General features: G+C 40.1%; 1 protein-coding gene across 10 annotated transcripts in view; it reads left to right on the top strand.

Annotated features, from left to right (window-relative positions):
- Nucleotides 1-14,729, top strand: part of ITSN2 (intersectin 2) — a 127,840-nt gene that overhangs the window by 65,913 nt on the left and 47,198 nt on the right. For 9 of the 10 annotated variants that reach the window (XR_003094959.1, XM_025208592.1, XM_025208593.1 and 6 more), the window contains 11 exons: nucleotides 1,650-1,787; nucleotides 1,884-1,969; nucleotides 2,852-3,114; nucleotides 4,014-4,163; nucleotides 4,423-4,563; nucleotides 5,918-6,005; nucleotides 6,463-6,602; nucleotides 7,573-7,653; nucleotides 10,091-10,227; nucleotides 11,617-12,065; nucleotides 13,234-13,355. Coding sequence is in view for 9 of the 10 variants with exons in the window: in XM_025208592.1 (XP_025064377.1) it covers nucleotides 1,650-1,787; nucleotides 1,884-1,969; nucleotides 2,852-3,114; nucleotides 4,014-4,163; nucleotides 4,423-4,563; nucleotides 5,918-6,005; nucleotides 6,463-6,602; nucleotides 7,573-7,653; nucleotides 10,091-10,227; nucleotides 11,617-12,065; nucleotides 13,234-13,355 (1,795 nt within the window). In the remaining variant the exon portion in view is untranslated. The remainder of the gene's footprint in view (nucleotides 1-1,649; nucleotides 1,788-1,883; nucleotides 1,970-2,851; nucleotides 3,115-4,013; nucleotides 4,164-4,422; nucleotides 4,564-5,917; nucleotides 6,006-6,462; nucleotides 6,603-7,572; nucleotides 7,654-10,090; nucleotides 10,228-11,616; nucleotides 12,066-13,233; nucleotides 13,356-14,729) is intronic. The other variant, XM_025208595.1, reaches the window with a different exon arrangement.

Raw genomic sequence — 14,729 nt, 5'->3', positions numbered from 1 at the left:
CATTCCTGAACATCCTTGGTGAGCCAGGGGGGCTTTTGGGCACTCTTGCTCTCCTTGCTTCTTGTTGGGATCGTCACCCCTTGTGCCCTGAGTATCATTTCCTTAAGGAACGACCACTCATCTTGGGCACTGAGTTCCCCTGCCCTCGAGAACCCCAGCGCCTCTCCCACCAGTCTCCTCAACTCGTTGAAGTTGTCCCTCTTGAAGTCTAGGGCTACCGCCTTGCTGCACGACTCAGAGTGAGTTGTAAACTTTACCATCCCAGAGGAATCCACAGTCCTCTGCAGACAACCCTCTGAGTCACAGATCTCCCTCCGCCTTTTGTCCGAAGAATAGTTGTTTACTACTGGCTCATAGGAGCAGCAAATTACAATTTTACCCTGTTGTCTCTGCTGTTAGGTGGTACATTGTAGGGTCAGAATCAGGACTTGCGGTTCTGTGCACCTGTTCAAGGTAGTGACGGAATAAGCAGATGCACAATGACTGCATCCTCCTGCATGTCCAGGCTCAAAGTTTGAATAGCTCTGGTTGGATGCAAGATGGTTTGTGTACTTTCACAATACTGATGGTCCATATCACAGTCTGTATCACCAGAGTGTGCACAGCATCTAATAATGTAGGTTATTGCCTACAAAAGTTCATGCATCTCTAAGCTAACTAGCCTTTAAGGTGGCACCCTGCCCTACCTTCTCCCTGACTTCAAATTTGTACAGTTAACCACCTCTCTACTCCAAAGTTGGCAATTATCAGTACTTTGCTTTGATATGTAGTGTCATTTTAACATGATTCAGAAGTAGTGTCAGACAATAAACAGGAGAAAAAAACACTTTGATTAACTGTAGTTTTGACTAGAAATCTTTTCTCTTATTATTTTCTGGTCAGACTTATTGGTGAGGAAGAGCACTACAGTGGCAAGTACTTCCGTGACTTAGTCTTGCAACAAGATCTGTGTATCTAGATCAGACTTTTTCCTTTTAATGGATGCTCCAGTTCCTTTGCTCACATCTCTGGAAGCACCTGTTCCTTACCTTTTGCCCTTGCAAAGTATTTTGTTTGGGGTTAGGGAAGTAAGACAAGTATCTACCCTGCCTCCCCATATGAACAAGTTCAGGAAGTACTTGATCCTCTTCACCTGCCTGCTTCAAGGAGCTCTGAAACAGTGTTATCAGGCAAACTGCTGTCCTGGAGAAAAGACCTTTACATTTAGGTTCCTTTAGGAGGTTGAGAACCTAAATTTAAGTGATGCTGAAATCCTGAGAAAAGAACTGAGAGGTAATAAATCAAGAGATGCTGTGAACTTCAGAAGAGTGGGTTGTATATAGGGCTGTCTTCTGTTCCCAGGTCTGCTGTTGGTTTGTCATGTCACCCTGAGGGAAGTCAGGTACCTCTTTCTTGTCCTCATTTCCCACTTCTGCTTTTACTGTTTCTTGAAACAAGCTGTATAAAGGCAAGGCCTGTAGTAAAACTGTAACATAGCACAATAAAATTGTCTTTCATCTGCCACTGATTTATTAAAAGGAGGATTTTTTACCAGTTTATTCCATAAAACAATCCTTTAAGAAATTGTTCTGCAATAATTTAAGCTATCCCTTCCAAGTAATCATTTAGCTTCACTTCCGCTGATGTCATTGCTCTTATACTTTACTCAGGACACTTGCTGATATTGATGGTGATGGACAGCTGAAGGCCGATGAATTTGTGTTAGCCATGCATCTTACTGATATGGCCAGAGCTGGAAAACCTCTGCCACTGACACTTCCCCCTGAATTGGTACCTCCTTCTTTCAGGTAAATTGCCAAAGGCAGTGTCACATGACAAACCTGATGCAAAGGCTACAAATATTGATGAACTTTTAACCTCCTGACAAAAATGTATCTTTATAGAGGTGGAAAGTATGCTGAAAATATTAATGGAGCACTGCAATCTTACCAGCAACCACAAGAAGAAGAGCCCCAGAAAAAACAGCCAGGTAAGAATGAGGTTTTGAGCTGTGTGTTAGCCTACAAAACTGTATTTTGAACTCTACTAAAACTTTTAGAAACTAAAATGGGATGAGGGAACCCGGGGGTATCTAACATCTGTATTTCTGGGGTAACGTACCTTTCACCACAGATAGAGGGAAGATTGTGTAGATGATGCTGTCAGTTATGTACAATTAAGAAAGCATTATGAATGTAGGGTAAGCAGTACTTTTTCAACTACTGCAAGATTTTGAGCCTGCAAGCACTTGAACATAGCTTGCTTGGTCCTACAATATTAAACTCTACTACTGTCTGTTTCCTGCTGGCCTTTGCCTGCATCTTGTAGTGAAAATTTTAAAAACAAATCTAAAAAATGATGAGCTTTGTAACTTACGTGCTTTCCTTTCATATGTTATAAACCAAGAAATCAGCCATCCCTCAGCTTCTAAATATTGTCTTTATATATTCTGCACAACTAAAGTTATTAATCTCTTGGTGTTAAATTGTGATCTGGTAAAAAAATATTTTAAATAATCAAACAGACCTTGTTCAGCCAGTGATGGGTTTTTTGTTTTTGTCTTGTTTTTTTGTTTTGTTTTTGTTTTTTGTGAAAAGGTAAAATACCAAAGAAAAAAATTACTTTGGGCTGACCATAAAAATTAAATTTTGCCTCTGGCAGGATTCTAAAAACTTAAGTGAATATCAGTGCTCAAAAAGAAAAGAAAAAAATATTTTAGCTCTACACCTTTCAAGGTGTTTAAAATATCTGTGAGACAGTGACCTGAGATAACTAGTAAGATAGTTTTCTAGGCATTAGTCATGTAACGGAGGAGCCTGCTTGAAGATGACATTTTGTGTGAAAGAATGCTAACTGCCTTCCTGTGTTTTAGTTACATTTGAGGACAAGAGGAAAGCAAACTATGAGAGAGGAAACATGGAACTGGAAAAACGCCGTCAGGTCCTGCTGGAACAGCAGCAGAGAGAGGCAGAGCGTAAGGCCCAGAAAGAAAGAGAAGAGCAGGAACGAAGAGAGAGGGAACGGCAAGAACAGGAGCGAAAAAAGCAGCTTGAACTGGAAAGGCAGTTGGAGAAACAACGAGAGCTGGAAAGACAGAGGGAGGAAGAGAGGAGGAAAGAAATAGAAAGGCGGGAGGTTGTCTGCTTAATTACATTTATTTTTAACTGTTGTTTAAGAAGTCTGTACATCCACTCAGTGAACCCACTGATTAAGCTATTCCCTTGTCCATTTGGGGATGTGTAATTTTGGGTGTGTTTGAACTTTCATTACTTCTAAGTGTAGCAAGTTGGTCTAAGTAGTTAGAAACCCCAAAACTACTCTGTACTGAAGCTTGAAATTGGTATTATTTTGCCTGTTGATCCTAGGACAAATATGGTTTAAGTAAGTTTCTCCATAGTTTCAATTAAAATGTATTCACTCTGAGTACTTGCAGACATTAAAAACAAAAACCCAGTGCTTTACCTTAAACTCCACGTGCTCCCACACCAAGTCCAGCACATGCACAGAAGAGGCAGCACACATTAGTTTGACCCAGCTCTGCAGTGTCTGTATTGATCAGGCACTTTAGTGGGGCTTTTTTGGCGATTTTTATCTAATAGCTGATTGAATCAGCTTTAGATAAAAGTGCCAAAAAGCCCTTCTAAAGTGCCTGATCTATAGAGATTCTGTGGAGCCAAGTCAAAGTAACGCGCTGCTGCTTCTGGTGAAGCGTATTGGGGATTTTTTTAATGTGCAAGCAGTCTGTGGCCAGTCCGGTAAGGTGCCTCCTGAATAGTGCCCTTCAGGCCGAATCTGGGATCTAGGGCTGGCTGACATTCGGTAAAGCTTCACTACTCTGGTTTTTCAAAAAGCTACAGACTTCCTATTACTTTTCTTGATTATACTGGAAATAATGTTTCCAACTCTTTACGTAGCTAAGAACACGTATGTAATGTGTGTAATGTAAATATTTATAATCAGTACTATCACACTTCTACTTGGCTTTAGAGTTGCTAAAGAATATTGTAGGTTTATGATGATATAATTTATCTTAGGCAGCAAAACAGGAACTTGAGCGCCAGCGGCGACTAGAATGGGAGAGAATTCGGCGCCAAGATCTTCTTAATCAACGAAATCGGGAACAAGAAGAAATTGTCAAGTTAACTGCTAGGAAGAAGAGCCTTAATCTTGAATTAGAAGCCCTGGTGAGGCATTTGTCATGCTCATTATGTTTATATGAAAGAGCAAATTATGTAGTATACAAATACATATTAATTACATGCTCGTTTGTTTGAACGAGCTATGGAAACTTGATTTTGGTGGGTTTGGTTTATTGTCTAATTTTGGGGGTTATTTCAGAATTGTTCTTAATTACATTTTGGCTGAACTGATCTTTTCACAGAAGTTTTAGTGATGCACTTGCTAAATTGTTTACTACACATGGTTTAATCTGTTTATCTACAGACTGACAAGCATCAGCAGATCTCAGGCAGACTGCAGGATGTTCAAAGCAGAAAACAAATTCGGAAAAGTGAGCTGGAAGCTCTAGATAAGAAATATGACTTGGGAATTATGGAAATCAAACAGCTGCAACAACAACTTCAGGTATGTAATGTCAGGCTAACCCTAGTGTTCTCTGCTTCTCCTTTCACACCTCTTCAGCAGTTATAAAGAAAGGCAGGATAAGAGAGACTAGTATGGTAATGTCAATTAATTTAATAGATGATGTGCAAAGACAGAAAGCAGAAATGGCCAGTAGAATAAGGTTGGACAGTGCTGATTTTATTTTTTAAGAAGTTGGGAAAAGAACTGTGTAGTCCTGATCAATTGGCAATAACTTTTCCAGGTTAGAAGTGAAGTTTTGACCATAGTTCCAGTAACATGCATTAGTTTTACAGAGCCCAGGTAGGAAGTTATTTTGGGGGAATCCTACAAAATGTCTGCCTGTTTTCTACATCCTTCCAAAACCAAGTAAAATGCCTAAAGGGATTATCCTTACTGATACAATTCCAGTGAAGACACGTGAGTTGTGCAGTGTTTTTTCTACGGTATCTCAGTTCTTTCTGGAACTTTGAATGAAGCAGGGTGATGGAGCTTATATAGATGATGCATCAACTGATGGTTTTTCATTTATTACAACAATTAGTCTGTGTAGTTCAGCAAATATTTATTGAATTAATATAATTTATGGAAGTTTAAAGGCTGTTTACTTTTGAAAATATAGAGACTTGACTTTTCACCTGACAAGAGTTTCAAATGTTTTTGCCTAATTTCATAACACTTCCTGAAAAATACAATTAGGCTTGTGTATTTTAAAAGGAATGTAGGCTTTTATGTCAGGACTCATGCTTCTGTCTATCTGGGCAACATTTTCAAAAGTATCTGTGATTTAGGAGTCTTGTTCCAGGCAAAGATGCCTCGCTGTGACTTGTAGATTTCCTACTCTATGTTTGGACTAGACATTGGTGAGCTAAACAAGTGACTGGTCATTTATCACCGTGCAAATTTCTAGTATGTGTAAGATGTCACAATTGATTTGTGATTTCAGAAATTAAAAATGTAATGTGTTAAACCAATGAATAACATGTCACTAGGTTTGTGGATTATGTGTGAATAGTATTTTACTTCAGTCTTATTTATCAGAGACTGGAAAACTATTAGTTAATTGATGGCTTGTTTCAAAAAAGCATTTAGATTTCTCTTTGAAATTCGTATTCTGCCATATGTACAAATGTTATGCTGGTGTGCTCTACTCTTGTTCATTTCCTCTGTGCTTAATATTTGTGTGTCCTTTTCATAGTATATACTTGGGGATCATAAAATATGATCCATTACAGGGGAAAAAATGCACCAAAGCACTCAAGTTAAAATGTTGAAAATTCTCTCCTTAGTGCTTGTTAGTATGTACACAAATATTAACCAGTCTTAAAAATCTATTGTACCTCTCTTATATTTGCAGGAATATCAGAATAAGCTAATCCATTTAGTTCCTGAAAAACAGTTGTTAAATGAGAGAATTAAAAATGTGCAGCTGGACAACTCTAATAGTAAGCATGTTCAAATAAATTCTTTCTTTGATCTATATGCCAGCTTTCTATACTTGAAATGTAACAGATACTGGCTACAGATACTTTTACTACCCAATTTTCCTTTTACTTACAGTAGCGTAAACTTTTGAGTAACATCATTTAAATGACAGGGTTTACACCAGTTTTATACTGGAAAATGAGTTGCAAACCACATTACAGTCTGCCTTCAGGCATTTGCATCTAAGTCAAACTAATTCTATATAAAGACCTAACGTCAACCGTGTTATGTGGATTTTGAGTGCCTAACACCTGTAAATGGAGACCAGGGTCCTGTTGTACAGTGAGCTGTATTTGGAAAAAAAAGGCAGTATAAAAAAACAGATTGTAAACTGGGAGTTCACATGTACTAAAAAGAAATAGAAACGGTAATTAAAAATACAAGCCAATGTAAAACTACATGTTCTTTTATTTTCAGGTCCAGGAATCAGTTCTGTATACAAGAAATCCTTAGAAAAGGAAGAATTGTGCCAAAGACTTCGGGAACAGCTAGATGCCCTAGAAAAGGAAACTGCTTCCAAACTCTCAGAAATGGATACATTTAACAGTCACCTTAAGGTACAGTACATTCATTCTGTGAACATACTGTCCTATGATTGTAAACTGTTTTCTTCTCTGTCCAGTCATAAAAGTTTGGTGGCCCTACCAAACTTGCATTTGCTATCTCATGATGCAGTTCCATTTGTGAAAGTCTGTCCCATCTTAAAGCTATCCAATTGTTTACCAAATGTCTTCCAGCAAATGGCACAATCTGAAAATAAACATTACACACCTCATAGTTGTATATTGATCTTTTTTACTTCTCTGCATGTGTGATGCTACCACACCATTCCAGATGTATCCATCGCTCATTCTGATTTTTTTCTCCTCAAAGAGACTGAGAGTTGGGGGTGCTCAGCACCTTACAAGTTCTGGTTCCATAACTATAAGGTTGTGGTACTACCATTTTTCTGGTGCAAACTGAATGTCCTCATTGTTTATCTTCTACTGGAACAAGATACTAAAAAATAAGACCAGAACAGCCCATGAGAGATTCTGATTTGGTGATAGTGTTCTTGTTCCCGTAACAAGTAGAAGATACGTGCAGAGGGCTATAAAAGTAACATGCTAGTATAACAGAAGGCTATTTGCTTTAGATGCATATTAACCTATCTAAGAAAATGCATGTAAGTTTCATATATAGGTAGCATTACTCTGCTTTATTTGCTAGTGTATTCCTAGTGGCATTGATGCAAATTTTAGAATAAACTGAATGATTTCTCTTCAGAGGAAGGACAACATTACATCCATTGAAAAGAGCTGAAGGGGAAACTCCTAATAACATTTGAGATTTTCTTCTTTAAAAAAAAAGTCTTATTCTTCTCCACCCAATATCAGTTACTTGCATTTGGAATCGCATTACTGCATGGCTTGCTGATGATTACTGAGAGCAATCCAGCTGCATTCAGTGGCTGTGTCAACAACATAGTCTTCCCTTCAGTATATTTAAAAAGAATGTAATTGGCTTTTTATCTGCCTTATCTTACAGTGTGAGAATATGGATGATTCTGTTCTTCAGTGCCTTTTGTCTCTGCTAAGCTGTCTCAACAACCTCTTCCTCTTACTTAAGGTTATTTTCTAATCTTTGCCTCTTTTGCTTTTAATTATTTCATAGTTTTTCTCTGTTTATATTTTTCTTTTGTGCATGTGATACCTCTTTAGCTCTTACCTGAAAATCTCATTCTGAAAATAAACTTACACAAATGGAATGAACAGTCTTGTTTTCTTTCTGCTTGCTTTTAAATCTGTCTGCTATCTAAAGGCTTCAAATTAAAAGCTTGGAAAACAAGCCCCAAAAATAGTGATAACAGCATGTTTGTAAATGGACTAATGGATCCATCAGCTAACCCAGGTATATTTTTCCTTTTCAGTTAGTGCCATCAAAGTAACATTTTATGCTTTTGATATAAACAAATCTCTCCCCTTATGTTCCCCCTTTTCTGTCTCCAACCCACATTTCTCACATACCCTAAATGAGAGTCAACTCAGTGGCCACATGTAGTATGTGGCGCCGCAGACATGCCACATATCACACGTTCAGCCGTTCTCTGTGCTGCAAGGGAGCATCGCAGGGGCATATCCAGGGATCAACAGAACCCGCCCAAAAAAAAGTGGAGCGGTGGACCTGGGGGCAATACGTGCTGCTTAAAACCAGAGCCTGGCTGACTGTAGCCACAATCCAGCTGCCAGCCAGGCTCCAAGCAGCAGGATCACCACTGCTGCAGCCCTGGGAGGCCCCCAGGACCCCAGGTAAGGCTGCTGGGGCAGCCAAGTGTTGGCCCCAGCCATCCCTAACCCACCCAGGGTAACCTGCCATGCGCCAAAATGCATGTGGCATGGGCGTTCCCCGGGAACAACTAGCAATGGCACAAGATGTGCTGCTGTTAGTTGTCCCTAGGGAAACAAATGTCTGCACATGTCTAGATATAGCCAATGCTTTCTTCGGTTTGGTTTCAGAAGAATCCTGCAATTGCATCAATGCCCAGGATACCACATGTAGCGTCTTAATGTAATACTGCCAAGCCACCAGGTTAACCCAGTACAAAAGCTTTCTCACTGCTTTCCCCTAACACAATTGGCTTTTCTGTGCTGTGGTCAAATTCTGATTGTGCTAATGGTATTTCACCAGTGCTTACTGTAAAATTCATACCCTCTTTTTTTCTTGTAAGTTATCTTCTGAATTATTTAATGGACAAGTCTGCTTTGAAACAGTAAAATTCTGTAACATTGAAATAGATTTTTACTAGTTTGTTTTTTTTGCCAAAAATCCCCAAAAATGTATTATGAAGATACTTGTTATACATGAGTTTTTAACTGTTTAAAATGAGTGGAGAAAGTGTTCCCCCATCAATGCTAGGACTTGAAATATATGGAATATAATTTGCCTATTCTAATTTATTGCAGAAAGAGGTCCTGGAGCAATAGAGGTTTTGTTACCTTGCCTTTTTTTCTTATTAATTCTATTATACGAATACTCAGGCTTTCTAGGAAAAGTGTATCAGTATTGCAGCGGGAATAGACTATTCCTGAATATTGTATATACAGTATATATGTAATCTTACGTGAGACGCTACCTTTTACCTTCTTAGCAGTATGTGTAGTTGATTCACTGTGATTGTTAAGAAAGAATAATAGTAGCAATCTGTAAATACATTATTAATCTTTTAAAGTACATTCTGGTATATTATTGCTGATATGTTTCTTTAGGAAATTTAGACTGTGTCTACACAGTAAACTTACTGTATCAGGCAGTGGTATTCTCAAACACACTGTGCAGCTTCACATGTGCTGCCTTCAATGTTAAGTCATATTTGGGGTCAGGAAGGAATTTTACACCATGGTCAGATTGGTATGGACTTGGGTGGGGCAGGGGGGTTGTCTTCCTCTATAGAGGGGGGCATGGCCCTCTTCCCAGGACCTCTTGAGTGTATATTGACAAAATTTTATAGAAGTAGAACATTGGCTGCTGTGGTCCACTTGCTTTTACCTGTGGCAGGTTACAGTGTTAGGTCTATGTTGTGTCAGGTTTATATGGGATGGTGAGATAAGGATGCTTCTGCCTTAGCCAGGGGTCGGACTAGATGACCTCTGTAGGTCCCTTCCAGCTCTACTTTTCTATGACTTAAATTCCAGGCTAGAGGACATGACTGCGCTCCAGGGGGGCTAATTAGCATGGGTTTGGTGTATTTGGCCCTGTTAGTCAGCGGTGCTAATTGGCCATCCTGTAGTTCTGTGTAGATGCAGCTATACTGCTTCCCCTAAGAGGCAACCTACCCAGAGCAACACAAACTGAGTAAGAGGGTTTGCAGATCTGCCTGCTATTTTTATATTCTCCTCTGTTTGTCTCTCTATTTCTGCTGAGTTCTAGCATCCATAATTTATTTTAGAACGCCCTGTCCATTTGTATTAAAGCTTGGATCAAAAAGCATGTTAAATGCCTGGTTGGTCACCTAAAAAAATGAGTTGACTTCAGTCTTTTGATGCACTCCATTGTGTTTCCTCTGTAGGAACTAAGAGAAAGCTACAACACACAGCAGTTAGCTCTTGAGCAGCTCCACAAAATAAAACAAGATAAAATAAGAGAGGTAGAAAGAAAAAGAGCTGAGCTGGCACAGAAAAAGCGACTGGAGGATGAGGCTGCAAGGTAACTTGGCTCAGAAATATAAGACAGCCATACGGTTTTTAAAATGAAGTATTGCTTCGATGAGGTTAGATTTTTTTTTTTATTTTTGGTCACTTGTTATCAGTAGCTCTGTGATGACCTGGTTATAGCAAGTGCAGTTTTATCTATTATTATTTTAATTGTTGAGATTTAGATTCTTGAGTTCTGTCATGAATAATCATCAAGCATGTGGTAACAGCTTTGTTGTATGACCTTTTACCGGTCCTGTCCAAGAGGTCAGTAAGATGCATGCAAGTGATATCGTCTTCCATATGATAACTTCCACAATATGTAATTATCCAAGAACCAATAGTGTGAGCAGTTTCTCTACCACAAGACCCCCCTGAAGCTCCTCCCTTGGCTGAAGACACCACAGAATATCAATCAGAGTAGTGCGTTTGCCACTTCGATATAGTATGGAGATCTTCTCCAATGACTATTTTTATGACATGCGAATAACAACAACCAGATATTTCAGCACTATCTCAAGTGCTGAAGGTGCAGGGACATTGTCTTCTAGAATTGCCTTTTGGACACATGTGATAACCTTGTTGTTGAAATAAAGGTGATATCTGTCAGTGATCTCTTCTCTGTGTTCTTAGTAGGGCTGTGCGAAACAGCTGTTTCATTTTGATTTTGGATTCAGACGTTTTAGCAGACAGCGATTCATTTCGTTGTTTCGGATCACTGTTCTGTTTCAATTCGGCCAACTCTGTTTTGGAGTTTCAACCCTGTTTCGGAGATTTGCATCGGTCAGGGAGAGGCAGGCACAGCTGGGTGGCTGCAGGTTCTCCTGTGGCTCCTCCGGCTGTGCCTGCCTCTGACCCAGTGGGGAGAACTGCAGAAGCTTCCATGGCTGCCCTGCCCGCCCCCATCCCCTGCCTGACCCCAGCCTCCCCGCACTTTAAAAGGAGGGCCGCGGGGCTGTGCCGGACTGTTCCCGGGGGGGCGCCTCCAAAACATCCAACACATTTCTGAAATATTTTGCATGACTTTGTTTCATTTTGGAAATGTTTCGGAGCCTTCTGTTTCATTTCAGATTCTGTGTTTCGGGCGCCAAAATGGGCCGAAACGCCTCTGAAACGAACTAGCTGCCGAAATTTCGCACAGCCCTAGTTCTTAGGGTACAGACTGAACATGGACCAGCTTTCCTGCTTGGTTGAAGACCTGGAGCATAGGTTCATTTTTTTTTTTTAATTTTTTTTTTTGGTAGCTTGTGAACCAGCACTACTTCACTGAACTCCCAGAGGAAGGAGGATACTATATATGTAGGGCCCAGTCTTGTCTAAATTCGAGCCATGGCTGTCACCAAGCTTGTTCAGGAAGAATGTATTGCTTACTTTCAGTTTTATTATCCCTTTTTTCTTTAAGGAAAGCAAAACAGGAGAAGGAGAACCAATGGCAGGAAAATATCCGAAAGGAAGAGGAAGACAAAAAAAAGCGACTACATGAAGAGCGAATACAGGAAAAAATTCAAGAAGAAAGGCTAAAAGCAGAAGAGGCAGCTGCTCAGATGAGAGAGAAAGAGTCCCAACAGCAAAAACATGAGGAGGAAGAGAGGAAAAAGCAAGCTGAAATTCTGAGAGAAACAGAGCAACAAAGGCAGAGACAACTAGAAGATGACCGAAAAAAGCAAGAACAGATTGCAAGACAAGCTGAGGAGCGGCGTAAACAGCATGAAGAAGTAAAGAAAAGAAAAGACACGACCAATATGCAAGAGTCAGAGAAACAAGCTTCTAAATTAAACTTAAATGAGAAATTGGCAGGTTTATTGAAACAAACGGATGGTCGGAATCTTAAGCCACCAGGGAAAAGTGAAGGTAACCTTCACCTCTTGGCTTTGGTTAAAATGTCCCAGGGGGGCGTTAATAGATATTTGTACTTTGTATTTTAGGCACTTTGTCAGAATACCAATATTGGAAACTTAGCATTTAAAAATTAATGTTAGAAACCCTGGTCCCTATCTTCAGTTGCTGTAAATCAGCAGAGTTCTGTTAACTTCAAGGAGGCTTCCCCAATTTACAAATCTTTCAAGAATTGCAGCCAACAAATCCTGCCCTCTCACAACAGTAACACTTCAGCTTTTCTGAGAGAGACACCTGTGCTCCAACTTGAAAGCAGGATATTTTTGTAGAGGTTCAGAACTTATTTTAAAGCAATTTTTAGTAGAAAATGAACAAATAAGCTCCAAGTAAAGAGAACAGGCCCAACCTGCAGCCATATTGACTCTTAGCATTAAAAGAGAAAATACAAGTATCGGAAACAACGTCAGTTATATAGAAATCAAGATAGAAATCCACTTGACACACAGGGATTTGAAAAATGCTTTATGTTGGTTTAATGTTATCCCCATTACAGCCAGTGGGAGTGGCTTTTATTATTGATTTCACAGGAGCAGAATTAGGACAGAGCTGAAAGCTTGTGCAAACCCCACTCACAATTTTTGACACTCATGAGCTGAAGGACATTATTGCGGTTGTGTTATCAGTAACACGAGTAGAGTTAGAATTACAAATAAGAATATACAGGATTTTGCTGTTCCAAATGTTTGTCTCTCCTTGGCAAGATCCTCAGCCTGTGCTGTGTTGGGACAACTTTTTCTTTTCAGAAAATTTAAAGATGTTATAAATAAATAAAACCATTTTAATACATTGGCCTTGCAGAAATGATTTGACAGGAACAGGTGGGAAGGCAAACAGATTTCACACTTTGGCTCAGCATCTGGTGCACTCTGTCCACTGTTACCTCTGTCTGTCATGCTAATAATAATAGTCTGTGCGGCACTGTGCTTCCCTCCATCTATTTGTTGTATCCATTTATCTCTCACCATACATTTAGTCTGTAACGTTACTGAGGCAAGGACTGTCCCCTTGTTTATATCGGTATACGTCATCTCACACAACTGGACCTGACCAAGTTAAAGGCTTCTTTCTAAGCATTACTGCAGTACCAAGACAGTAATAGTTTGGTTTTTTTTTCTCCTTTCAGGGAATGCTGTTAGTACCTCAGAATCTAGGAATTCAGTTGCCTTGGTAAATTACAGAGCTTTATACCCATTTGAAGCAAGGAATCACGATGAGATGAGCTTTAATTCAGGAGATGTAATTCAGGTAAGACTTGCAGTGCATACAAGACTTAAAAAATTAGGATATATTACATCTTAATCAAAATAAATGTTCCTGCCCTATTTTAGACCTGTTCAAGTTTACATGGATTGCTGTCTGGAGGAGGGGAAAGCAGGACTAATACATGTCTACTTTGGGGTAGAGGTTGAGTTGGGGATCATTATTGCTATTTTAAACTTAACAAAATGAATAGATCAAGAATAGTACAATCTCTGCTTTCTCATCTTCTCTGTTGCAAATTTTTGTAGATGTACATGTAATTGTGCAAGGAACTGCTTGCTAGAAATCCAAATTTAGCAAAAAGTGTTGTAAATAAAACAAATTTACTCTTTGTGCTTCAATTTGCCCTTCAGCATTCAGCATAATGCCCTTCAGCATTATTTTTCTTGCTGGGCTCCAACTGACCTGTTTAATCTGGACAATATAATTTTATATCTCAGTGATGTTCTCTGTTATGTCCTTGGTTTCATGTTTTGTTTTCATAGTTGTTAGTGTCAGAAGGGACCTCAGTAGATCATCAAGTCTGACCCCCTGCCATGGGCAGGAAAGAGCACTGGGGTCATATGACCCCAGCCAGGTGCTTGTCTAGTCTCCTCTTAAAGACCCCAAGGGTAGGGGAGAGCACCACCTCCCTTGGAAGCCCGTTGCAGACCCAGGCAATCCTTACCGTAAAGAAGTTCTTCACGATGTCCAACCTAAATCTGCTTTGTCAGTGTGTTGCCATTGTTCCTGGTTATTCCAAGGCCTGCCCTGGTAAACAGAGCATCTCCTATTCCCTGCTGCCCCCCAGCCCCTGATGAATTTGTAAACAGTCACAACATCCCCTCTCAGCCTTCCCTTGCGGAGGCTGAAGAGAGCCAGGTCCCTCAGTCTCTCTGTAGGGCCTTACCTGCAGGCCCCTAACCATATGAGTATCCCTCCTCTGAACCCTCTCAACATTATCCACATCCCTCTTGAAGTGCAGTGCCCAAAAGTGGATACAGTACTCCAACTCTGGCCGGACCAATGCCTCAGAGGGGGAAGTATCACCTCCCTGGACCTGTTCGTGATGCACGTGCTAATGCACTATAGAGTGCGGTTAGCTTTACTGATTACTTCGTCAATTTGATGGCTCATGATCCCTTTCTGCCACTGTGCTACTGAGAAGGTCGTCCCCCTAGCCTATACGTGTGTTGGTGATTCCTTCCCCCTAGATGCAGCACTTTGTATTTGTCTTTGTTGAACTGCATCCTAGTCTTTTCTGCCCACTTTTCCAACCTGTCCAGGCCTGCCTGGATTCATAGATTCATAGATGTTAGGGTCGGAAGGGACCTCAATAGATCATCGAGTCCAACCCCCTGCATAGGCAGGAAAGAGGGC

Source organism: Alligator sinensis, unplaced genomic scaffold, assembly GCF_000455745.1.
Source record: "Alligator sinensis unplaced genomic scaffold, ASM45574v1 scaffold300_1, whole genome shotgun sequence".
NCBI classification, from domain to species: Eukaryota; Metazoa; Chordata; order Crocodylia; family Alligatoridae; genus Alligator; species Alligator sinensis.
This window is presented reverse-complemented; position numbering and strand designations above follow the sequence as displayed.